This window comes from Entelurus aequoreus, linkage group LG27 (genome assembly GCF_033978785.1).
Source record: "Entelurus aequoreus isolate RoL-2023_Sb linkage group LG27, RoL_Eaeq_v1.1, whole genome shotgun sequence".
NCBI classification, from domain to species: Eukaryota; Metazoa; Chordata; class Actinopteri; order Syngnathiformes; family Syngnathidae; genus Entelurus; species Entelurus aequoreus.
This window is the reverse complement of record NC_084757.1, coordinates 28082040-28109539: the sequence shown is the minus strand read 5'-3', so window position 1 is coordinate 28109539 and position 27500 is coordinate 28082040. Positions and strand designations below refer to the sequence as shown.

At 39.0% G+C, this 27500-nt stretch overlaps 1 protein-coding gene across 2 annotated transcripts in view; it reads left to right on the top strand.

Annotated features, from left to right (window-relative positions):
* The window catches only part of ttc39a (tetratricopeptide repeat domain 39A), a 97448-nt gene that overhangs the window by 18710 nt on the left and 51238 nt on the right, over window positions 1-27500 (top strand). For both annotated transcript variants that reach the window (XM_062039358.1, XM_062039359.1), the window contains one exon: window positions 19702-19806. In XM_062039358.1, coding sequence (XP_061895342.1) covers window positions 19702-19806 — 105 coding nt within the window. The remainder of the gene's footprint in view (window positions 1-19701; window positions 19807-27500) is intronic.

Below are 27500 nucleotides of genomic sequence, written 5' to 3'. Positions count from 1 at the left end.
AAGAACCAATTCATCTTTAAGCCACCTCTGCACACACCTTTTACCTTCATTGTAGTCTTTATGCCAAGTTATTAAACACAAAGTCCACTATGCTGTCTGGACAGTTAATTGTGACCTCAAGTCAGCATTAAGGTTAGGTTTTGGCTCATGAAGGATAACGTTTATTGATATCTATGCTTGAACACACTCACGGCAGGATGGCATAGACCACTGCCAAGGTCTCAAGATTATGGTCTGCGATAACACAAAGGCTTTATTCAATCAATCATTCAATCAATCAAAGTTGACTTATATAGCCCTAAATCACGAGTGTCTCAAAGGGCTGCACAAACCGCAAGTAAAATGTTAGATGTGTGAAAGTGAATTATCATTTGGTGTCTTATTGCTTTTATACTTTAAGGGGTGATATTATGATTTTTTTCTACATTTAAAACACTTAGTGGTTCTTCGGTCAAAATTTCGCATGGATTATGTTTTACAGACCATCTTCAAGCCGTTTTCTGACCGTCTTTTCAGGATGCGCCGCTTTGTGTCATCACATTTCTAATTTAAGTGCCTCCACATCGAATGCGTCTTCTCCCCGCTATGTTGTATTTTTTTTTAGTGCTTACACATTAAGGCCCAATCCCAATACACCCCCTCACCCTACTTTTAAGCCCTATCCCTACATTTTACGCGTTCCCATGAAGGTAGTGGTGTCCCAATGATTCTTTGCATGTAAGAGTAGGGGGTATGAATCTAGCCCTTCAGAGTGAGGCTTTTCAGATGCTGACTCGCTCATGTAGGGCCAGAGAAAAATGCACTATTTCTGCATAAGTTATGTAATATATTACATGTTAGTTTGAAAAGTTAGTTTGTAATGTTCGCCACCTAGCCACGCTAGCTAACGTTAGGCTAAAATACTAAATAATAATACTAAAATACTAAAACTTTAAAGCTTGCGAATGTGAAAACATTAAGGTTACATACTGTACCTTCAAAACATTCACAAGAGACAACAGTCGTAGATGGCGCCTTCTTCTCCGTGTAGTTCTTCGTTTATTCATTATCCGCAGGGATCTCTGCCGTTAACTCCATTGCTGTTGGGTTTGTTGTGTAATGGTGGGACTAGAGGGTTGTACAGTACACGGCTACTAATAAAGTACCGCATGAATTAAGAAAGATACTACTGCCTTTGGAAAACACCCATAGTTATTTTTCATCCACATGTGCTGCCGTGCGGCGGTGATGTTGCTGAGCCATGTGTCAAAATGCACACACTGAGCGCATACAATCATTATAATCGTCCAAAAAAATAATGACAAAATAACAGCAAGTCTACTGGTTAATTAAAAGGGTGCATGAAAGACAATATGGAGGTATTTGGGCTTCAGAACTATCAGTAAAGCTGCAAGCTCTGCTTTAAAACATGCCTCGCCAAATGTGTCAATACAGCATTACCACTGTTGCTTCAAATTGAGGTAAACATTTAAATAACAAACAATCAGACCTGCACAAGGAGTTTAAAGCGTGGCAAGTAATATAGATAACGGCTTCCCCCGTGCACATATACAGTAGATACAAGACACGCATACAGCTAGTTGGCTTGTTGAAAATTATTAGCGCAGTCCAAACCGATGTGTGTTTTATATGCTACTTGTCTTATCTGTGTATTTTTAACCTTGTTTCCAGTGTTTACTAATTATTTTATTTGTTTTAAAGCACAGCTCAATATTTGCAACCATAAATCATGAAGCATTTAATACAATGTCAATAAAGCTTTCTATTCTATTCTAACCTAATTCGAGATTATGGCGTGCTTTATCTAACATGTAAAATAATTGTAAACTGTTGTTTGAGAAGAAGATAAAACAATTACTTACAATGTCTGCACTCACTGGGATGCCAGCTGATGGGATGTTGTTTATTTCTTGAGCTGCTAAATTCTAAATAATCCTCACTCATCAGATAAAAAAGGGCTTCCTAGCGATATTGTGTTGCATTTGAAGAGCGTCAGTATCCACTGTCAAGTTGGTAGCGTGTGGATTTCAAAGTTGACAAACTTCCTGGCTTGGTGCCACAACTTTCAACTATATACAGGTGAGATACATGATTGTGTAACCTAGAATTAATGTATCCAAATTTAAAGGCAATACAGCAGCAGAAGGAGCTCAAGCTTCCTCTTGATTTTATGGCGGGTCGCAACTGACATTATTAGCAGCTCAAGCTGGCTAGTAGCTAGTAGCTGGTTACTCGCTAGTGGTTGGAGGAGCAGTGTGAGGAAGGCGATCTGTCACAACACCAGAAGAGTAGTTCCTCGCTTTTAGCTCTTTCAATAACGATTGCGTGGTTATTAATATGCAGGTCATGCCATGTAAATGGAGCTTTGTTTCCGGTTTTTGTATGTTTTTAGCAACAAAGACGAGGTAAAAGTGTATTTCCTGACAAGTATGCAGGAATATTAGGGCTACATTGAAAATGAAAAATAAAAATACTATAACAATAAGTCATATCATTCAAGCTGTAGAAAATGGATGGATGGATTTTTAAAATATGAAATTGAAACTTGAGAATTACCGTAGTTTCTTTAGAATAGTACGGAAATGATCTTTATGATAATAGAGTCACGCCCCGCCACACCGACAGGGACAAGCGGTAGAAAATGGATGGATGGATGGTTAATAAAGTCACTAACTCAAAAACCAAGTTAGACTGTTGCCTTCAAGTTTGTGTGGGTGTTTTGACATTTGTTCATTTTAATTAGGACTTATTTCTCATACCATTGGCTTAACGAATGCTTTTCTAGAAAAAAAACAGCTATGTAATATTACAACGTATTCTTGTAACAGCAGAAAAAAATTAATGTAAATCTGCAGCTTTCTAATTTCTCTGGCTTTTGTCGACAACCATTGTACAACATGGTCTAAAATGTATTGCACATGACTCCTATAATTATCATGCTCATTAAACCATTAAGGAAATCTCCGTTCTCTATGGATGAGGGCATTGTCATACCATGTCAATGTAGAAAAGAGCTTTCTTGTATTCTGTTGTTTTTCCTCCTTTTAATTCAGCCAGCCCAACCCGTTGCTGGTCATATGGTGAGCACAGCAGTCACCCGCATGTTATTAGCCAATATTGCACCAGTGTTTGTGCTGCTTTTATAGGGTGTGTAGGCATGTATGAGTCCTTCTGTGTTGATAATAGACAGGAATGTAAAGTAAGTGCTGTATATTAGTCATCACTGTTACACAGATTAGTTATACTTGGGTTTGTGCGGCCTCTGCTTTTCTATTCGTCTCCAGTCACCTTGATATTTGCTGTTGACATCCTCAAAAGGCCACACACTCCTAAATTGAAGACAATTTTCCAATCTCATGTGATCAGTACGGTGTCTTGAAAAAAAGAAGACACGACACACAAAGCTGTGGTTTGTGGCTCCAGATCACAACAACCAAATTACAGCACAACACTTAGCGGGCTGACATACTGTACAAACTAAATGTATATGGAACTACAATGCTACTAATCCAACCAACAAATCGACAGATAAAACAAAAAGAAGATAGGCCCCCGGTGCACCATCCCATAATGTTCATTGCTTTCACGCTGTGTGCTCAAATGAGGAAATAAAAGTGCCAATTAAATTCAGTCATCAGCCAGAGTAGGTGAATTGATAGAAGAATCGAAGCTTGTGCACATGGTGTAACTCCCTGCTATATGCTCCTCATGTGAGTGTCATGTGTTTGCAGCGACATCATTCAAGGGGCAGGGGGTTACATTAAAAAATCTCGCTTAAGTTTATTGATATGCATATTAGCCTAGACAGTGCATAAATACTTGGTAATTGGGCTTTAAAGGTTGATTTCATCTGTTTACTTGTTTTATAATGGGTAAAGAATCCGCAGTACTCAATCTTGAATTCCAATAATCAGTTAATCCAGTGGTTCCCAAACTTTTTTCCACAAACCCCTTGGGCACCACCCAAAAAAATATGTCTATGTGATTGTTTGAATACAAAATGTGTATGTGTATTTTTAGAATCAAAACAGAAACATAATTATGTGTAAAGGTTATACTTCAACAAAAATATCAAAACACTTTTATTGTTAGTTATTGAGTATCTATAAGAGTTCAGGTTTTTCTCTTTACGCCTTTTGCCCTATTTTTCAATTTTTTGTTTAATTTAATTTCTACAATGTGCTGAGGGGCTAAAAAAACTACTAGCCACGGCACCAAATGGCCTCACACCACACTTTGGATATTTCTGCTTTTACAGATTGTGTTCCTCAGGTGTGAGTGTGTGACTCACTGTGAGCAATCACAACTTAATTTAGCTTGTTAGCTTTCCACCACAAATGAATGATTGTTTTTCAAGAGAGAAGTAAAGTTAGATTTTGTCAAATTAATTGATGCATTAAGCCACAACAGTCAGCCTTAACCGTAGGCATAGTAACTGCGGGAGCATTTGTCCCACCCCAAAAAATATACCGCAGAGTAGGGTACCATAATTTGGTGTCGGTGCCAAAATGTTAATCGATACTTTTCAAAATAAAGGGAACTACAAAAAATGTCAATATCGGCTTTATTTTCAAAGAAAATCTTACAATACAATAAACATATGTTTCCAATTGTACTCGAAGAACAATTTAAGAGGGTTAAAATATAAATTAAAAGGCATTAAACACATTGGGTTTTTCTTGTTGCACTCAAAGAATAATTTACAATTTTCCTTTTTACATATAGTTTGCCATAATTAAAGGATTAGGTTAGAATATAATAAAAAGCTTTATTTACATTATATAACATTTTTCATGATTTTTGATTGCCACTCCTGGTTGTGCTTTAAAACAAATAAAATTATTAGTAAGTACTAAAAACAAAACTATGGATAAATGTACTCAGATAAGCCATGTAGCAGGTAAAACACACTTTGTTAAAGATAAAACTCAAATTGTAGCAGTTTGTTAAAAAATATAGTCATTTCACTTGCATTAGTTGACTGTTAATTGGGCAGTTTTAACTCTGCTGATATTTGGCATCAATCTAAGCAGCTGTGCGCGTCTACATATCTACATATTATATATCTACATGTTATGTATCTACATTTTATGTACCTAATGTTAAGTACCTACGTGTGCAAAGCAGAGGACCTGTTAACTTATGAGAGTAGCGTACAGTATGTGTGTTTGTGAGAATGTCAACTTGTTGGCTAAGTGACATCAGAGGTAGTGAGTGGGCGAGCAAAGAGAAAGAGGAGCGCGCGCACTGCGCAGTAAAGTTGTGAATGGGTCCCGACGAAAACATGGACCTGAAGGGAATGTCTGCCCTGTGCTCCTCTATTTCGGTCTGCACTGGAGCCGAACAGCAGTACAGGTGTAACAACAACATCATTACTTGTCACTCTTTAAGCTCCCTGTGCAGATCTGAATGCTTATTATTTAAATGTTCACCTAAGGTTGAAGCAAAGGTGGCAATACTAAATGCCACATTTGGCGAGGTGTGTTTGAAAGCAACACGTGAAGCGCGGCGCTTCCTTGTTTAAAGCGCCACCTTTACTGTTAGTTTTGAAGTCCAAATACCTCGCGAGATCTCATAAAAGTCCGAGCTATTTCGTTGCACGGCGGAGCCGCAACCGAACGGGGGTGGGGATTGCCGGACTGCGGATGGCAACCCCGTACCGCGGTTGCGCTGTTTAGCCTCCATTACGCATCTAGTGGAAATCTGGAGTTAGTATGGCAGTGAGAGAGAGTCGGGGAGAGGGAAGAGAACAGGCTGCAGGGACACTCGTTGGGAATGTTGCCATGAATATTGCTTGTTTATAATGTCTCGCCGTTTGTTTGGATTTATATTTAGAAATCGTGTATTTTGTGTTAAGTCATCCTAATCTTTTTTTTTTATTTTCATTTTTTATTTATTTATTTATTTTTTTATAATGTCCTGCCCAGCTTCTCGGGCAAATCATATAGCAGATGTAGATGCCCATATCGGCTGTTCAGATTTACTTTACAAAAGAGAAGTGTAGGATACTTCTCTTGTTGCCTTACTTGTATTTTGACTTTATTAAATGTATTTATATTATCATTTGGTGCAGCCGGGCCAGAGCAGGAGGGGATAGAAAGAGAGAAAAAGGAAGACAGAGGGGGGAATTGTGGGGAAAAGAGGGGGATTAGACAGAGAGACAAAAACAACAACAGCAAACACAACAACAACAACAACAGAGCAACATCAGCAAATACGACATGTACAAATATGATGGTAAAAGTAATAGCAAATAAGCAGTTAGCGAAAATTTAAAAAAAAATACAGAAATGACAATGAGCATTATGTCATCCTAATCTTTAAAAAAAGCAAAATGCTATCCATCCATCCATCCATTTTCTACCGCTTGTCCCTTTCGGGGTCGCGGGGGGGTTGGGGGGGGCTGGGGGTGCTGGGGGTGCTGGAGCCTATCTCAGCTGCATTCGGGCGGTGGGCAGGGTACACACTGGACAAGTCGCCACCTCATCGCAGGGCCAACACAGATAGACAGACAGCATTCACACTCACATTCACACACTAGGGCCAATTTATGTTGCCAATCAACCTATCCCCAGGTGCATGTCTTTGGAGATGGGAGGAAGCCGGAGTACCCGGAGGGAGAGAACATGCAAACTCCACACAGAAAGATCCGGAGCCCGGGATTGAAATCAGGACCTTCGTATTGTGAAGCACATGCACTAACCCCTGTGTCAACGTGCTTCAAAATGCCACCATTGAAACAAATTTGAAACAGCAGCAGGACTAACTGTTATTTTAAAAAGAGTAACGTCAGTGTGACTAACGGTTACACTACAACACAAAGACAACACCTAAAAATGCTTGATCATTTATCGACATGCTGTATATGACATTATACTAGATATTATGTTTATTAACAGTAGAATGATAGTACATAGAGTAGGAGGGCAATTGAAGTAATGAAAGGTGAAGAGACTGAGGAAGCGGAGATGAGGTCATATAAATGAGTGAAATAATTAGGCTGCTATTACTTTTTAAATATTCAAACATGATAACAACGGAAGAGATGGGAGTGTCAAGTGGAGAATTCAAAATCATATAGATTATAATAAGTAAGGAAAAAAGTTGATGACTGATATTTCAGGTAGATGTTTCTCGTACATTTAATCTAATAATTATTAGGAATGGGAATTGATAAGATTTTTACAGTTGCAATTTCATTTTCAAATCTACTTAATGATTTGGTTCTTTATTGGTTCTCTTATTGATTCTTATTTGGAAAAAAAAAGAGAACAAAAAGGTGGATTAGCATCAATGTTTTGTTTACAGATATCCCGAAAGTGATAAGCGGTAGAAAATGGATGGATGGATGACCTTACAAAGACAACAGTGAGGGCTTTGTCCCTTTCGGGGTCGCTTCTGTAGAAAAATAAAACATGTGGAAATTATGCAAGAATGTATGTTTAGTAACAATTTCAAAACTTTTACGAATATTTTGTCATCTCCCGAGAAAATATACTGGTGAAACTCAAAATATTAGAATGGTTTGTTAATGATAAAGGGGACGGCGTGGCGAAGTTGGTAGAGTGGCCGTGCCAGCAATCGGAGGGTTGCTGGTTACTGGGGTTCAATCCCCACCTTCTACCATCCTAGTCACGTTCGTTGTGTCCTTGGGCAAGACACTTCACCCTTGCTCCTGATGGGTGCTGGTTAGCGCCTTGCATGGCAGCTCCCGCCGTGAATGTGTGTGTGAATGGGTGAATGTGGAAATACTGTCAAAGCGCTTTGTGTACATTGAAGGTAGAAAAGCGCTATACAAGTATAACCCATTTATCATTTATTTATTTATTTATTATAAGCGCTAACACAGACAAACTATTTATAGCGGCGTCGTGATCACTCCCGAGTGTGTCTATGTTTACATCATCGAGTGGTCTGCTGCTTTCTCGCTTCCCTGTTAAGTTTATTGTAGATCATAAATCATGCATCTCACCTGGACAGAAGGTGGCTGAGAATATAATCCGACAAGTTGCGACACTTTGAATGCCACTTATGACATGGAACTGGCGAGAACGACACAAAAAGCGTTTGTTCTCCCCGCCCTCACCGTGTTTCTTCGCAAGGATTATGAGATATTTTTCATCTAAATGGAAATATATGAACATCCTAGCAGTCGGCATCCTAATGACACCGGACCTTGCACAGTAAGTGATGTTTTATTATGTTTGTTGGCTCTCATAAAGTCTGCATTGAGCAGAAATCAATGATGAAGAACAAAAAAAGCAAACGTGATGCGTTTTTGAAATTAATGCGCCGCGTATGCTTAAAATGATCAAAATACGGAAATAATAAAATGTTATTATAAATGTTGTTACTACATTACATACACACTTAATATACTTCACTACATTATGTATATAAAACCCTAATGGAGGCGTTTTGATGTTTTTAGGGCCTCTATAGGAAGAATTGAACGGCTCCAATTGGCTCCATTGTAAGCGGACTTCTGATTGAATGTATTTAATATTTCGAATGCATGAAAATAAAAACATCCGTCGTCATATCTTTCATAATGATTGTGAACGGTAGGCAAAATTCCACAAAAATAGCAGTTCCACTTTAACACACTTATGCGTGTGTACATCTAAATGCTTTTTAACTTGTTTAGCTTTATGCTATCAGATGCTACTAATACTCTGAGGTACAATTTTGATATGATGTCTGATAAAATCTTTTAAACACAGTTTGTTTACTAGTCTAGATCGCAAATTACCTGCTGGAATGCGTGCTGCGTGCACATGACCAAGTTGCTCAAAGCATGCATGGTCACGTGCAGGCCCCCGCAAACGCATAGAATTAGTGATAGGGACACACAACCCACTTTGGGAACCTCTGAATTAATCAATGACCTGGTTGCTTGCAGAGAAATGTTTTTTAAACACATTTTATGGAATGAGAATAACTCTGAATGTTCTAAACTCCTGTTTGAATAATGTTTGAATAATGCAACCCAAACACTTGTACCATAATGTAGGTCTATGTGGGTGGAAGGGATGTAACGATTACCGATGTAATGACAAACTGTGGTAAAATTCTGGACAGTTAGTATTACCGTTTCAGATTTTAATTATCATAAAGCTCACAGTTAGGGTTGCAACAATTGGACTTAATCGATTAATTTGATTAGAAAATGCTTCAATCTTCATTATGTTGCTTTGATTGATTGTTAAATGAGTGGAACTAATAAAAAGTGATCAAAAATGGACCACATGGAGAACTTTAAATATGTATATATAGAGCGCACATGACAATAGCGGACAGTTTTTAAAGGCCTACTGAAATGATTTTTTTTAATTTAAACGGGGATAGTAGATCCATTCTATGTGTCATACTTGATCATTTCGCTATATTGCCATATTGCCATATTGCCATATTTTTGCTGAAAGGATTTAGTAGAGAACATCGACGATAAAGTTCGCAACTTTTGGTCGCTGATAAAAAAAGCCTTGCCTGTACCGGAAGTAGCGTGACGTCGCAGGTTGAAGGGCTCCTCACATTTCCCCATTGTTTTCAATGCAGCGAGAGTGATTCGGACCGAGAAAGCGACGATTTTCCCATTAATTTGAACCAGGATGAAAGATTTGTGGATGAGGAACGTGAGAGTGAAGGATTAGAGTGCAGTGCAGGACATATCTTTTTTCGCTCTGACCGTAACTTAGGTACATTGGATTCCACTCCCTCTCCTTTTTCTATTGTGGATCACGGATTTGTATTTTAAACCACCTCGGATACTATATCCTCTTGAAAATGAGAGTCGAGAACACGAAATGGACATTCACAGTGACTTTTATCTCCACAACAATACATCGGCGAAACACTTTAGCTACGGAGCTAACGTGATAGCATCGGGCTTAACTGCAGATGAAAACAAAAGAAATAAGCCCCTGACTGGAAGGATAGACAGAATATCAACAATACTATTAAACCCTGGACCTGTAACTACACGGTTAATGCTTTCCAGCCTGGCGAAGCTTAACAATGCTGTTGCTAACGACGCCATTGAAGCTAACTTAGCTACGGGACCTCACAGAGCTATGCTAAAAACATTAGCTATCCACCTACGCCAGCTCTCATCTGCTCATCACCACCCGTGCTCACCTGCGTTCCAGCGATCGACAGCGCGACGAAGGACTTCACCCGATCATTGATGCGGTTGGCGGCCCGGAGACGGAGGAAGTCAAGGTGAGGACAGCGGTGCGTCGGCGGGCGTTGTAGCTTTCGACGACACATAGGCCGCCATCAGAGTCGGCAAGAAACATATATTTCCCAAAAGTTACATATGTGACATGCACATAGCGACACGCACGTACGGGCAAGCGATCAAATGTTTGGAAGCCAAAGCTGTAGTCACGGTAGCGCGTCTGCTATCCAACTAAGTCCTCCTGGTTGTGTTGCTGCAGCCGCCGCTAATACACCGATCCCACCTACAGCTTTCTTCTTTGCAGTCTCCATTGTTCATTAAACAAATTGCAAAAGATTCACCAACACAGATGTCCAGAATACTGTGGAATTTTGCGATGAAAACAGAGCTGTTTGTATTGGGATACAATGTGTCCGAATACTTCCGCTTCAACCATCGACGTCACACGCAAACGTCATCATACATAGACGTTTTCCACCGGAAGTCTCCCGGGAAATTTAAAATTGCACTTTATAAGTTAACCCGGCCGTATTGGCATGTGTTGCAATGTTAAGATTTAATCATTGATTTATAAACTATCAGACTGCGTGGTCGGTAGTAGTGGGTTTCAGTAGGCCTTCAAGGGGTCATGTAATGTTTTTTTTTTCTACATTTAAAACTCTTCCTTCCGTTCTAAAATATATGTAATGGTGGCTTTTCATTGATGTTTTGCATAGATTTTGTTTTACAGACCATCTTTAAGTCGCTTTCTGACTGGCTCTTCATAACGCTCCACTTTGTGGGCGAGCTTAAATTACGTGCAAAAGTCCTCCTCAAGCCCAAGCCTGCTTTGACTGCATCTTTGCAGTTTTTAGCACTTCCATATCGAGTCTACTGACAGATATAAGTTAGAAATATACCCTACTATACACTACCGTGGAGGATTTTAGCATGTATTATGAGCCAGTCTACCCCATTACAAGAGGATAGGGGAAAAATAAGGGATGTATTGACTACAACTAGATGGCAGACTTGGGCAAAGCTCTTCGGGTAAACCTCTACCATATATGGAAATAGCCGCTGACCTAACTTGGGCAAAATACATCACTAAAGTCACTTCAACGACTGTCGTTGGCTTTGACAGTTAGGATTACTCTTTTGCATTAAAACAGTTGTTTTTGTCTCTACGATAGGGTGAAACCATCCTTGCCAAAGCACACCCTCCTGTTTTTTTGGAGTATAAATATTTGGGGTTTTGGCACCAACCGTTTGGACTAGATCTGACCAATCTATGTCTATAAGCATGAACTGATGAAGCCTACTCGGATGAGTGGCGAAACGTCTTCTAAGACAAAAAACAGTCCAGTTGCGAACGATTGAACGCCCTGAAATGATCCATTATTAATTACTCCAGCCTAATCACTTTCAACGATGGTCACACCAAGACGCTGTTTTTATTATTTAACAACATTCTCCAACCTCACACCTCCCTACCCACTACTTGAACTCAGCTGACACCTGCAACTTCTTAATGCTCTTTTTTTACTGAAAAAAATTCACAATATTCACAAACACCTTTGCTGCACTTCAGTGCCTCTCTGCTCACCTGAACCTTCACCACATTGCCAGACATTTTCCAGTTTTGTACCCCCCGCTCTTTCAGAAATCTCAGACCTCATCAATAAATCCAAGCCCTCCAGATGTAAGTTAGATCCCCTTCCCTCGACCCTGGTCAATTGATTTATCTACATGTTGATTTTTTTCTTCTTTTTTTTTTTTATCATTGTCTTTTAATTATTTTATCTGTATATTGTAGATTAGGCAGCATGGTGGACCAAGTGTGCCTCACAATAAGAAGGTACTGGGTTTGATCCCGAGGCTCTGGGTCTTTCTGTGCAGTTTGCATGTTTTCCCCGTGACTGCGTGGGTTCCCTCCGGGTAATGCGCCTTCCTCGCATCTCCTATGACATACACATGGAGATAGGTTGATTGGCAACACTAAATTGGCCCTACTGTGTGAATGTAAGTCTATCTGTGTTGGCCCTGGGATGGGGTGGCGACTTGCGACCCTTGCGGTCAATCGCAAAAAATATTAGAAAAAAAAAGGATTACCGTAATATGACATCAGTGATACCCACACCCGGAGAATTACCAACAGACGCGCCACAAAGCATTTTAACACCTGAACACACCCGCACGCCTCGTCTCTCTCTCTTCGGCCTTTCCTCCCACTGCTCTCCACACCGCCGCCACACCCCCGAACGCAGCTGAGTGCTACAACCGCTCATCTCGCAAACCCGCATTGCTTGACGTGCTCATAAATCATCGCGCTTCAACAGAGGCACTTTCCTGGTTATCTCCTCTTTTATCACACAGGATAACCCGTCAGGTGAACAGCTGATTTTACTACTTACGGTTCTGACGTAAGACAACCATGTGACTCGAGTCCCATAAGTAACCATAGGATGACTATGACTAATGGCCATAGCTTCTACAGCAGGGGTGCCCAAAGTGCAGCACAGGGGCCATCTGTCATCGTCATTGGCCCTAGGCACATTACAAAAACCAACAGCAAAAATTGGGAAAACTGCAAGAAACACAATGAGAAAAAGCCAACATGTTGACATCAGCCAATAATAACAACACAAGACTTTGTTGGGGCGGTATAGCTCGGTTGGTAGAGTGGCGGTGCCAGCAACTTGAGGGTTCCAGGTTCGATCCCCGCTTCCGCCATCCTAGTCACTGCCGTTGTGTCCTTGGGCAAGACACTTTACCCACCTGCTCCCAGTGCCACCCACATTGGTTTAAAATGTAGCTTAGATATTGGGTTTCACTATGTAAAGCGCTTTGAGTCACTAGAGAAAAGCGCTATACAAATATAATTCACTTCACTTCACTTGTTTTAAAGAAACGAAAACAAACAAAAAACAACAACAAAATATTTTTATTTATATAATTATATGTATTTTTTCAATAATTAAAAAAAAAAAAAATTACATATACAGGTATATATATATATATATATATATATATACATATGGGAAAAAATCGATTCGAATCGCGATTCTCACGTTGTGCGATTCAGAATCGATTCTCATTTTTAAAAAAATCAATTTTTTAAATTATTTTTTTAATAATTTTTTTTTTTTTTTTTAATTAATCAATCCAACAAAACAATACACAGCAATACCATAACAATGCAATCCAATTCCAAAACCAGACCTGACCCAGCAACACTCAGAACTGCAATAAACAGAGCAATTGAGAGGAGACACAAACACGACACAGAACAAACCAAAAGTAGTGAAACAAAAATGATAAATAAATAAATGATAAATGGGTTATACTTGTATAGCGCTTTTCTACCTTCAAGGTACTCAAAGCGCTTTGACAGTATTTACACATTCACCCATTCACACACACATTCACACACTGATGGCGGGAGCTGCCATGCAAGGCACTAACCAGCAGCCATCAGGAGCAAGGGTGAAGTGTCTTGCCCAAGGACACAACGGACGTGACTAGGATGGTAGAAGGTGGGGATTGAACCCCAGTAACCAGCAACCCTAAGATTGCTGGCACGGCCACTCTACCAACTTCGCCAAGCCGTGAATATTATCAACAACAGTATCAATATTAGTTACAATGTCAACATAGCAGTGATTAAAAATCCCTCATTGACATTATCATTAGACATTTATAAAAAAAAAATAAAAAAAAGAACAATAGTGTCACAGTGGCTTACACTTGCATCGCATCTCATAAGCTTGACAACACACTGTGTCAAATATTTTCACAAAGATAATATAAGTCATATTTTTGGTTCATTTAGTAGTTAAAACAAATTTACATTATTGCAATCAGTTGATAAAACATTGTCCTTTACAATTATAAAAGCTTTTTACAAAAATCTACTACTCTGCTTGCATGTCAGGTAGGGGTGTGGGAAAAAAATCGATTCGAATTCAAATTGCCATTCTCACATTGTATGATTCAGTAACAATTCTCATTTTTCAAAAATCAATTTTCTTCCCCCGCTCCCGGCAATGTGTATGTTCCTTCTGGGCTACCGTAGGTACTGCGCAATAAGCAGCGTTGCTACCTGGTGGCTAGCTAGTACTAAGGGGAGTGTACAGTGTAGTGTTGTTGTGTTGCCGCTAAAATGCAGGTAAAAGAAAAAGACACAGAGCAGCCTAAAGAAATACAACCGCCTCTGCGGGCTTTGAAAGCAAACGTTTGGAGACACTTTGGATTTTACCGTGGCAAGAAAGGGCTTGACATGACTCATGCAATTTGCAGACTTTGCAACGCTAAAGTTAAGTATTTTGGGAATACTTCAAATCCCCGCGCTCACTTGGACAGACACCACCCACAGTTATCAGAGGAAAAGGATAATCCACTAACACCACCGGCAGCAAAATTGGGTTTGGTTTTGAAATTGTATTGCATTATTATGGTATTGTTGTGTATTGTTTTCATTTAAAAAATAAAAAAATAAAAAATGAATCGAGAATCGTGTTGAATTGAAAAAAAAAATCGATTTTGAATCGAATCGTGACCCCAAGAATCGATTCTGAATCGAATCGTGGGACACCCAAAGATATATACAGGTATATATATATATATATATATATATATATATATATATATATATATATATATATATATACGATTCAGAATTGATTTTTTTTTCAATTCAAAACGATTCTCGATTTTTTTTAAATAAATAGAAACATTTTAAAAAAATAAAATAAAAACGATTTTTTTTCCTGATTCAAAAGGATTCTCTATTCATTCAATACATAGGATTTCAGCAGGATCTACCCCAGTCTGCTGACATGCAAGCAGAGTAGTAGATTTTTGTAAAAAGCTTTTATAATTGTAAAGGACAATGTTTTATCAACTGATTGCAATAATGTACATTTGTTTTAACTATTAAATGAACCAAAAATATGACTTATTTTATCTTTGTGAAAATATTGGACACAGTGTGTTGTCAAGCTTATGAGATGCGATGCAAGTGTAAGCCACTGTGACACTATTGTTCTTTATTTTTATTTTTATAAATGTCTAATGATAATGTCAATGAGGGATTTTTAATCACTGCTATGTTGAAATTGTAACTAATATTGATACTGTTGTTGATAATATTCATTTTTGTTTCACTACTTTTGGATTGTTCTGTGTCGTGTTTGTGTCTCCTCTCAATTGCTCTGTTTATTGCAGTTCTGAGTGTTGCTGGGTCGGTTTTGGAATTGGATTGCATTGTTATGGTATTGCTGTGTATTGTTTTGTTGGATTGATTAATTTAAAAAAACAAAAAAAACGAACAATTTTTTAAAATAAATAATAATTTAAAAAAAATAATAGATTTTTTAAAAATGAGAATCGATTCTGAATCGCATAATGTGAGAATCGCGATTCGAATTTGAATCGATTTTTTCCCACACCCCTAATAAATATATATATATATATATATATATATATATATATATATATATATATATATATATATATATATATATATATATATATATATATATATATATATATATATATATATATATACCATAGCATGTTACACACATAACATGCTATGGTTTTTGGCTGAGATCAGGGGTCTTGTGCTCGAATAGGTTGGTTGGTAAATCATCCAGACATTCAAAAAAGGAAATTGCTGAATATGTCTTAATATTTTTTGTTTCTGTTAGTGAAACATTTTGACACACACACATAGGATGGAGGATTTCCGTCTGTCCATCGTCTTGTCTACCGATCCTGGTGTGTGGAACTGTCAGTTTGCAGGTCCTTCTGACGTGCTCAATAAAACACAAAATAGTGCTCGCTAAACGGTGATGAGTTTTGATAAATCACATTGCGCATGCTAAATAATTATATTTGCATTTTCTCCTTCCAGTATTTTGGCTGTTTTAATTATCAGCATATATTTTACATATTAATGAAGAAAAGGACGCAAAATGGATTGCACGTCTAATTCTGCTCACTTCAGACACGCAATCCACTTTGCACACGTTGAGTAGATCAGCTTTGCGTTTGGTATCAGTTTTGCACATGTTTTAGTGCAAGCAAACCCTAAGTAAATCAAGCCGAAATGTGCGTGTTGGCTTTGGCATGCATCTAATATTCTGAATGCGGAATGTCAGCTCGCTGTGTAAAAAGCACACACATGATCTCTCTTTGCTGTTTTCTTTGTGAAAAGGCTTTAGTGTAGTGCAGGGGTCACCAACCTTTTTGAAACCAAGGGCTATTTCTTGGGTACTGATTAATGCGAAGGGCTACCAGTTTGATACACACTTAAATAAATTGCCAGAAGTAGCCAATTTGCTCAATTTACCTTTAACTCTGTTATTATTAATAATTAATGATATTTATCTTTGTGGAAACACTGATCATCTTAATGATTTCTCACAATAAATATATATAGAAACAGATAAATATCAATATGCAACACTTTATTTTTATATTTTCTCTAAGTGCACATTTTTCAAATTGAACATTTTCAAATGATCACTTCTAAGACAGTCTTGTGAAATCACAATATCCCATTTTAACTAGCTAGCCACTAACATTTTTTAACAAATCATGAATTACTTTGCACCATGTTTGTACAAATAATAACTCATGTAAAATACAAAAGTCAACTCTCAAATTTTTAAATCATGTCACACTTTGAACTGGACACCAAATCTGTTATCTGTTTCTTTATCAGTTAGTGGGAAGCCTGGCATTGCATGCTGTTAACTAGTGTGTTGTACTCTGGTGTGTAACTTGACACTGCAACTCTGAGTGAGTCTTGCAGATGTGCATCAGTGAGGCGTGTTCTGTGTTTGTTCTTGATGAAGTTCATGTCAGAAAAGGCTGATTCACAAAGATAAGATTTTTCCTCATTGTTTGCGGAACCTTCTTAATCTTTTGGACATATTTTCACAGCAATCTGGCCTTAAGCTTAATTATGATAAATGTAAAATGTTAAGGATCGGAAATCTAAAGGGAACGTCCTTTCGAATGGAATGCAAAGTGCCTGTTTTGTGGACAGATGGACCAGTTAACATACTTGGTGTTGTTGTCCCAGAAAATCTGGAAGATCTAGGCTTAGTAAATTATGATAATCGACTAAGAAAGCTGGACAAAATTATGCAATTATGGAAAGGGAAATCCCTAACCTTGTATGGTAAAATGTCTATTGCCAACTCGTTAATTATTCCTCAATTTATTTATTTGTTTTTGTCATTACCAGCTCCATCACAAAACTTTTTTAAGATTTATGAGCGGAGGGTCTTCGATTTTGTCTGGAACGGCAAACCAGAAAAGATTAAAAGAAAGGTTTTGTACAAAGAGTATGAATATGGGGGCCTGAAACTTCTCAACCTTGAAGCTATGTGTCTGTCTTTAAAAGCATCAATTGTTCCAAAGATGTATTTAAACATTGAGTGGTACACAAATGTCCTGTTGGACAAAAAACATGTACTGTATCAAAAGAAATTGTATCCTTTTTTACAAGTGACCCCTTCCCAGAGAGTCTGCTGGGAAACATGGCGGGGTTCATAAAGGAAACAATCCACTCATAGTGGTGTTTTCAATTTTATGTGCCAGAAAAAAGAGACAATATTTTGCAGCAGTTAATATGGATGAACTCTAATATTGTAATAGATGGAAAGCCTTTCTTTTGGAAAAATATGTTTGATAGAGGAATCATTTTTGTCAATGAAATTATCAATGAGAATGGTAAAATTATGAAGTATGATGAATTTAGAGCTATGTATGGTGATGCTTGCTCAAGCTTTTCATTTTATCAACTAACTGGAGTAATTGGGAAAAGATGGAAACAAATAATTAATTATGGAACTACTAAATTATTAGTTTGTAAACCTCTAATAAGAAATTCTAGTTGGCAAAAAGGAACTAAAATAAATAGAAAAATATATAATTTTTATTTAATAAAGAAATCTTTGAAGGCTGCCTCATACAACACAAATGGAAAATGGGAGGACTTTTTTGACTGCTCGTTGCCATGGGATGCCATATTCAAACTAATCTATAAAACCACTATCGATGTGCAAAATCGTTATTTTCAAATTAAAATTATTTATAACTTCTTACCCACAGGGAAAATGTTAAAATTATGGAATATGACAGAGTCAGATGATTGCCGATTTTGTTGTCAGGAGCCTGAATCCACCCTGCATTTGTTTTGGTATTGTCATATTGTGTCTTTGTTTTGGGTGGAAGTTGAAAAAATGTGTTTAAGGATTGGTTTGTTTATGAAGCTTAATGTGGTTTCTGTTATTTTAGGAGAGTTCATTGACAATCATGATTTAGTCAATTTAATTATAGTACTCGGTAAAATGTTTATTTTTAAGGCCAAAAACAGATATTCACTTAGTATTACTTTCTTTAAAACATGTATTCAGTATTTTCTAACTTTAGAAAGTTACATGGTTGAAAACGATAATGATGCCAAAAAACATTAAAAAAAAGATGAGAAGTCCTCAAAGGCTTATTTTGAAAGTATAATTATGTTTATAGATTATATGATAACTGTTGTTGTGTTCCCTAATTTGACTGACCTGGACATAATCTGGACTGTACATAAATGCTTATTTTGAAAATGTAATTTTGTTTATAAATTATATGCAATCTGTTGTGTTCCCTAATTTTTTTCTGTGCACATGAATGAAGGTGTGTGTTGCTGAGTCCGACTTGGACATTATCTGGACTGGGCCTGGTGTAAAAAACCCTTTAAACAAATCTAATTTCATTGACAACCTGGTCTGTTGAAGATAAGGCCCTTTTTAAAAAAATAAAATAAAATAAGATAAATAAATAAAAAACATTTTCTTGGATAAAAAAGAAAGTAAAACAATATAAAAATAATTACATAAAAAACAGTAATTAATGAAAATGTTAGTGGACCAGCAGCCTATACAATCATGTGTGCTTCAGGGATTGTGTCCCTTGCAGATGTGTTGTCTATGTTGTGGGAACCAGAATATTGGTAGCAGAAAGAAATAACCCCTTTTGTGTGAGTGGGTGTGGATGAGTGTGCATGGGGGAGGTTGTTTGGGTTGATGCACTGATTGAAAGTGTATCTTGTGTTTTTTCTATGTAGATTTAATTTAAAAAATAAAAAAAATAAAAAATAAAATTTAATTTAAAAAAAAATTTTTTTTAGAACAGGCCCGCGGGCGACTCATCTGGTCCTTACGGGCGACCTGGTGCCCGCGGGCACCGCGTTGGTGACCCCTGGTGTAGTGTATGTGGGCTCTGTACCGAGGATGTCGTTGTGGCTTGTGCAGCCCTTTGAGACACTTGTGATTTAGGGCTATATAAATAAACATTGATTGATTGATCTTCTGCTACTGCTCAGACTAATGATTGACGGGTGAGTGAAGTGTGTCGTCTACGTTCCTTCAACCTTGCATAAGTGGTATTGAGAATGGATGGATGTGTGTTTAATTTGGTAACAAGATCTGGTTTGATTCTGAAACCACCACTCTGTGGGTTTGTTTTTACTTGTCAAGGTGCTCGAAGTCGGACCTGTCACTGGCTCTGGAAGACTGCATGGGTGCCCTGGATCTGTTCCTCCAAAATGACTTTGAAGATGCGCAGGCCCGCCTCAGGCCCCGGTAAGTGTGTATATTGTGGCCCAGTATTAAGAATAGTGATGCACTGACATTTTGGCCATCAACAAATTTAGTTTGAAATTGGCCCAATATTGCCTTCTCGGCTTTCATCCGAAATACTTTTTTTGTCTAATATTTTTATTGAATTTTTCATTCAAGGAAGAGTTATACAATAACATTTAAATGCACAAAGGTAATCATTCCTCAGATGTATTAAATCTTGGCGACGTTAAACAGTAGAAAAAGGGTCATCTTTAAAACCAAGATGGAGTAGAGGGCAAGTACTCTTCCCCGACCCAGACAATTTACTCAATCACACACATTCATACTACAGTGGATAAAAAATATAATAAAATGAATATAAGAACGCAAGAGAAGGGGATGGGGGGTAAAAATATTACAATTAAAGGCCTACTGAAATGATTTTTTTTTATTTAAACGGGGATAGCAGATCCATTCTATGTGTCATACTTGATCATTTCGCGATATTGCCATATTTTTGCTGAAAGGATTTATTAGAGAACATCGACGATAAATTTCGCAACTTTTGGTCGCTGATAAAAAAAGCCTTGCCTGTACTGGAAGTAGCGTGACGTCACAAGTTGAAAGGCTCCTCACATTTCCCCATTGTTTACACCAGCAGCGAGAGCGATTCGGACAGAGAAAGCGACGATTACCCCATTAATTTGAGCGAGGATGAAAAATTTGTGGATGAGGACGTGAGAGTGAAGGACTAGAGTGTAGTGCAGGACGTATCTTTTTTCGCTCTGACCGTAACTTATGTACAAGGGTTCTTTGGATTCCACACTTTCTCCTTTTTCTATTGTGGATCACGGATTTGTATTTTAAACCCCCTCGGATACTATATCCTTTTGAGAATGAGAGTCGAGAACGCGAAATGGACATTCACAGTGACTTTTATCTCCACGACAATACATTGGCGAAACACTTTAGCTACAGAGCTAACGTGATAGCATCGGGCTTAACTGCAGATAGAAACAAAATAAATAAGCCCCTGACTGGAAGGATAGACAGAAAATCAACAATACTATTAAACCCTGGACATGTAACTACACGGTTAATGCTTTCCAGCCTGGCGAAGCTTAACAATGCTGTTGCTAACGACGCCATTGAAGCTAACTTAGCTACGGGACCTCACAGAGCTATGCTAAAAACATTAGCTATCCACCTACGCCAGCCCTCATCTGCTCATTAACACCCGTGCTCACCTGCGTTCCAGCGATCGACGGCGCGACGAAGGACTTCACCCGATCACCGATGCGGTCGGCGGCTAGCGTCGGATAGCGTGTCTGCTATCCAAATCAAAGTCCTCCTGGTTGTGTTGCTGCAGCCAGCCACTAATACACTGATCCCACCTACAGCTTTCTTCTTTGCAGTCTCCATTGTTCATTAAACAAATTGCAAAAGATTCACCAAGACAGATGTCCAGAATACTGTGGAATTTTGCGATGAAAACAGAGCTGTTTGTATTGAATACAATGTGTCCGAATACTTCCGTTTCAACCATTAACGTCACGCGCAAACGTCATCATATCTAGACGTTTTCAACCGGAAGTTCCCCGGGGAATTTAAAATTGCACTTTATAAGTTAACCCGGCCGTATTGGCATGTGTTGCAATGTTAAGATTTCATCATTGATATATAAACTATCAGACTGCGTGGTCGGTAGTAGTGGGTTTCAGTAGGCCTTTAAGAGTAAATAAATAAAACAATATCACATTATCATCAGCTCAGTAGTTCATTGGTTTTCAGGTTCGATATATAAGGTGTCTACATGGATGCCAGATCTTGTGAAATGCCTGTAGAGAAGAACTCTACAATGAGAATCCGAGTTTTTTCAAGCCTCATGCAAAATCTCTTGAATTCATCTGTTGTGTGTAGGTGGGGAAGAGTGGGTCCACTTAAGGAGAATGAGGTGGCCCTTGTGTAAAATTTTGCACAGTAGGAGTTTATGCCTAGCGCATATAGAGGACGTGTGAACAAGATTCACTATGCGAGCCCACAGTACGTCGGAGATTGTCATTCGAGGTCCTGGTCCCAGACAGTGCTCAGGGAGGTTGGGTTCATCATAAAAATGTAATCATGTAAGATTGAAGTTAGGGATTTTTGTGTTATGTTGAGCTGGAAGAGGGTTTTCATCAAGGTCTCTGGGGAGCAATCAGGAAAGTGAGGGAATTGATTTTGTACAAAATGCGGGATATGGAAGAAACGGAATAAATGAGACTGATGGAGAGAAGTCTGCAATTGAGGGGAAGACACCATCAATATATAGATAATCAAGGATGAGCAGACCCTTATTTGACCAGGATTTAAAGGCTAAAATAATTTTTTGATAAACTGGGGCTAGTTTCGATGAGGAATGAAGGCCGAATTGTTTCTTAAATTGACTCCAAATTTTCAAAGTCTCAGAGACAAGAGAGATCTGTGCTACTTGCTTACCTTGTAGCGGTAACTGTGAGCAAACCACTGACCATAAGGCAACATGAGAAGAGGCTAGTTCCATGCAAGCTCACAGAAGACAATAATTAGGCGCAGTCTTAACATTCCAGAAAATAATTTTGTTTATATTACTATCCCAATAGTATCGATGAAAGTCTGGTAAGGCCAAGCCTCCAAGAGAGTTGATCTTTTTATGCGAGCTTGTTTATTGCACCATAATAAGGAGTTAATCAACTGGTCGAGTGGGGAAAACAAAGATTTGCAGACGAGCACCACTACGTGTTCAAGACATAAAGAAAACGGGCAAATATTGTCATTTTGATTAGATTGATACACCCCAGTAGCGACAGAGGGATATTGAACCATCTAGCTAAATCCGGTTTACAGCGCTCAGGAGTGGTTGTAAGTTTTTTGCAAATAATTTAGGGAGTGATAATGCCGAGGTATTTTAATTCGTGGGTCACTTTCCTAAAGGAAAAGAGGGTAGGATGGAGGTTCTCTGCTGTAGAGTTGATTGGGAGATACTCACTTTAGTGCAGATTAATTTTATAGCCAAATAACTTTCAGAACTGTTCTAAAATATCCACAATAGCAGGAAGGGTTGAAGCTGGTTCAGTGATGTACACTGAAAGGTCATCTGCATCATGAAATAGTTCATGAGAGAGGCCAAAATATTTTTTTTATCACTGAATCAACACTGCCGAAACAGGATGTTGTGATGATTTAAGTAAGAACCGCACGATTCTCTAGAGTGGAGGCAGCATGTCTGCGATGTGGACGTACTTCAATAAAAGTCACATTAAGAAAATGTGTAAAACCCTGAAGGCAAACCTAGGCTGTTTTAAGATTATAAGAAACTGCTTAACTCTCAGCTGTGCTTTTACTTTTATGAATTCAATGATTCTTTCACACATATATGGCTTAACTACATGGTCCCAGGCCCACCAGTCATCAATCAAGACCATTGAGTGTCTTTATAACCACGCCTTGAAAGTTCTAGACAAGAAGAGTATACGATATCATCATTGCCAAATTTTAACCAAATACAATATTTTAAGTTTTACCAATTTTATTTATTTTATTTATTTTTGTTTGTTTTTTTGTTTTTTCCATAAAGAAATACAATCATGTGTGCTTACGGACTGTATCCCTGCAGACTGTATTGATCAATATTGATATATAATGTAGATATTGTGTTTTTTATGTTGATTAAATAAAAAAATAAAAAAAATAAAAAAAATTCTTGTGCGGCCCGGTACCAATCGGTCTGCGGACTGGTACCGGGCCGCGGCCCGGTGGTTGGGGACCACTGCTTTGAAGGATAAATATTAATTGCAATGGCCTAATTTTTGTGATATTAGTACATAACCATAGCCATAAATGCAGTGGTATTAATAATTGGCATGATAATTTATTTCGATGTTTCAGTTTTCGGCCTTGGATTCCTCATTTTGGTTTTGCAGTTTCAGTCAAAATTTCATTTTGGTGCATACCTAATTAAGAGTGATAGTTTTCAGCCCACGCTGTATCCTGCGTGCTACACATTTCAGCATATATCATCACCTGTTTTCAGTTTATGGAGATGATACACAGACAATGTACAGATATACACATATGCATCCTCTTGGTAGAGATGTCAGAATAAGATGCACTCTGTGGAGCTGTGGGTTGGAAGATTTGCTCACCAGGGCCTAGTGCCCAATACTTAAAACAACAGTTACCAAATCTTAACTGCCTATTTGTGGATGAAGAGTCTTTGTTCTGGCTCTTATTGTCCTAATTATTACTTTGAATAAGTGAAGATATTAGAACTTCAAAGTCGATCCATGTCCACATACAGTAGTTTAACTTATAACTGCGTTCACAAACACCTATCACATTCTATCCAGTTCTTGTAATCAACACTGTGTTCTCAGGTTACTACATTGTCAATTGCTCTTTTACTCTTTTGTCAAAAAGTTTTCATCACACTCTTACCATTCATTATCCTCCCTCCTGAGCTACTCCCATAAGCCCAGTAAATACTTTTAAAGTGCTACTTTGGGTCAAGAACAGCTTTGTACGTTATGTGGTTTTGAATGCAAACGGTGCCGTACTACATTATTCCAACTTAATGCTAGTCATGGGTGATATAAACAATGTGCAATAAAAACAACAGAAATATGGCCTATGATAGAGGTTTTAATTCTATCAAGCTATTTTGAAAGCAAACAGAAGGAGCTGGTAGAAACATTTCGGTGCAACAGTCATAATTTGGACTTGGCTCTGATTTTAGTTATCATCAGAAAACTACTCTGCAGTGTGTGGTTCAGCAACGCCGCAGTAAATCTTTTTTTTTTTTTTTGTTTCTTATTATTTTATACAAACTTAGAAAATAAGTCCCTGGACACAGAATATTGTATGCAATAAAAGGGAATAAAGAAATAATTGAAATATTTAATTGATCTTGTAACACCGCCATGCTGTTTTTTTGTCTGGTTATTGGCAATTGTGATCAACTGTTTAATCATTTAATGATGTGGACATTTTAAGTATTAGTATTGGTATGAACAATACTGACCCTGTAACTGCTTTGTATTGAATCAATAACCATATTTGTAACAAAACTAATACAAAGTATCCACAGACCAGAAGAATACATGCTTTGTACAGTTTAACAGCAGTGTAGATAGAACAATGTAACAACAGAAACTAACCAGCTATTAACAATACATTTTGTTTTATGTTAGAGAGGACATTAATAGCATCTTGAATGTAAGCTGGAGACAAAATAATCATTGCACTTGGAAATGGGTTCTGTAAGGCTTTTGTTGCTATTTGTAACCACTTTTGAAATGGTTCTACAGTATTATCATTTTTATGCATCATCATATTTTGTGATATGATGGGTGATCTCTACGCAACTGATTTTGATACAAACAAACATACCTCGTTATCAACACATTAGGCATTGACATGAAAACCTGTCTCATGAATTGGAAATCAAAAAATAATATATGTATAAACCGTTACAAAAACATTTTATTATATCATATAGTTTTAAGTTTGAGTTTATGTTTATTTAGTTTTATTTATGTTTATTCCATCTCAATGTCCAGTTTCTCTATTCAACATGTTCGAAAAGGAGTAGCAAGAGGCAGAGTGTGATGATCCGCTGCCCGGATCATGTTCTGTTTGGTTTTTGGACTCCCTCGGTTCCTTGTTTGTGCACCCCTGGGTTTGTTTTCTGTTACCCATCCATCCATCCATCCATTTCTACCGCTTATTCCCTTTGGGGTCGCGGGGGGGCTGGAGCCTATCTCAGCAACAATCGGGCGGAAGGAGGGGTACACCCAGGACAAGTTTTCTGTTACCATGGGTGCTTATTGTCTTCACCTGTCTGTGATTGGTGTTTGGGACGCTCACCTGTTTCCCGAGCACTAATCAGAGCGCTATTTAATCCTGCCTTTGCCGGTCAGTCAGTATGGCTTCCTAATTTGCTACAAGCAACAGTTAACGACGGTTTGATTCCTGTTTTTGTATATTAGCTTCCACGTAAGCTCCTTTTGTGGGCTAGCTCCTAGCCCTCTTAGCTTTTGCCTTCCGTACTATGAGCACGCTTTTGTTTGTTCCCGCCTGATTTATTGCTAAAATAAATCATTTACTACCTGCACGCTGTGTCCGAAGTCCGTCTGCATCTTGGGAGAACGACCCCCGCATCACTATGCAACCCGGTCGTTACAGTTGGAAGCCAGAAGCCTACAGTTCTCTCGCAATGGGCGTGGAGGAAGTGGATGAAGGTACGTGGATGGTGCTCCGAGCGATGGAAGCGGCGACGCTCCGCTATTCTCCAGAGGACAATGAGAAGAAGATGTGGGGACCTGGAGGTTCGCTGGTTCCCATCGACTCCGTTTGGTCCGAGGACATCACCGCTACGCCGCAGTACCGGACGTGCCGGCAAAGACGGAAGCCGTCAAGGAAGGCTTCGCCTCGCTGTCAGGACACGTCGCTCCTGCAATCTCCTCCTCCAGAACACAGCACGCCTCAAGCAGCCCAGTCTTCCCCTCATAGGTTTGGTAATCCAATTCACCACTTCGCCAAACATTTCACCGACTGGGCCCTCAATCACCTGGACAGCGGCAACAATGACGTCATTCCATTGGCGCCCCCCTGTTGACGTCACTCCACCCACTTCTGATGACGTCAGAGACCAAGATTTTTTTTTCTATCTTCTGCTTCCTTCTGTCAGCTGCCTCATAAGGACCTTAATTCTAAAATAAAACATTACCAAAACATTTTTTACAGACCAGCTCACCAGGTCTGTCCTTGTCTACCAGGACTCAAGCTTCGCCTACAGTGACTTTGGCTCCGCCCCCAGTGACTATTGCTTCGCCCACTGCACATACTTTTTCCCCCTGTTCTCCCACCCAGTCTCAAGTGGGGGGTGTGAATAGACATTTTGGACAATCAAAAGGGGAGGAGTCTACCCCCCTCATGGCCTCCCCCAACCTCCCCTAAAGACTCCCACTCACCCCTAAAGACTGTTCCAGACTGTACAGAATGCATCTGGTATCCGCTTCTTGAGGGGGGGGGCTAGTGCTGGGAGCTGTGCTAGTGGGGTGGCACAACTGCGCCAAGCCAGGTGGTTGCTGCCTTGGCATGTCCTTCGGCATGCCAAGCCGCAACCCCCAGCCAGGCCACCTCCGTCAAAGTCATGGCCAGTACCGGCTCCACGGCTGGTTCCAGCACCAGTTCCTGCACCTTGGCTAGCACCAGTTCCTGCACCTTGGCAAGCACCAGTTCCTGCACTATGGCAAGCACCAGTTCCTGCACCTCGGCAAGCACCAGTTCCTGCACCAGCTCCATGGCTGCTTCCTTCGCCTACCGCTCAAGCTCCTGAGGTGCCTCCATCTTCATCGTCTTCGGCGGGCCTTCCCACGGCGCCGCCACTTTCTTAGTCTCCGGCGGGCCTTCCCACGGCGCCATCACCTTCCTCGTCTCCGACGGGCCTTCCCACGAAGCCGCCACCGTCCTCCTCTCCAGTGGGCCTTCCCACAGCGCCGCCACCTTCCTCGTCTCCAGCATCGTCGTCTCCGTGACCTCGAGCTGCGTAAGCGGCCATCAGGCGCCCGAATGTTCATCATGATTCTTCTTCTTTGTACTTTGTAAACACTTTGTTTGAATAGTTTCTTGAAGTGGATTATGTTAGTACATTGTTTGATTTATTTGGTTAATCCATTCCATAATTTAATTCCACA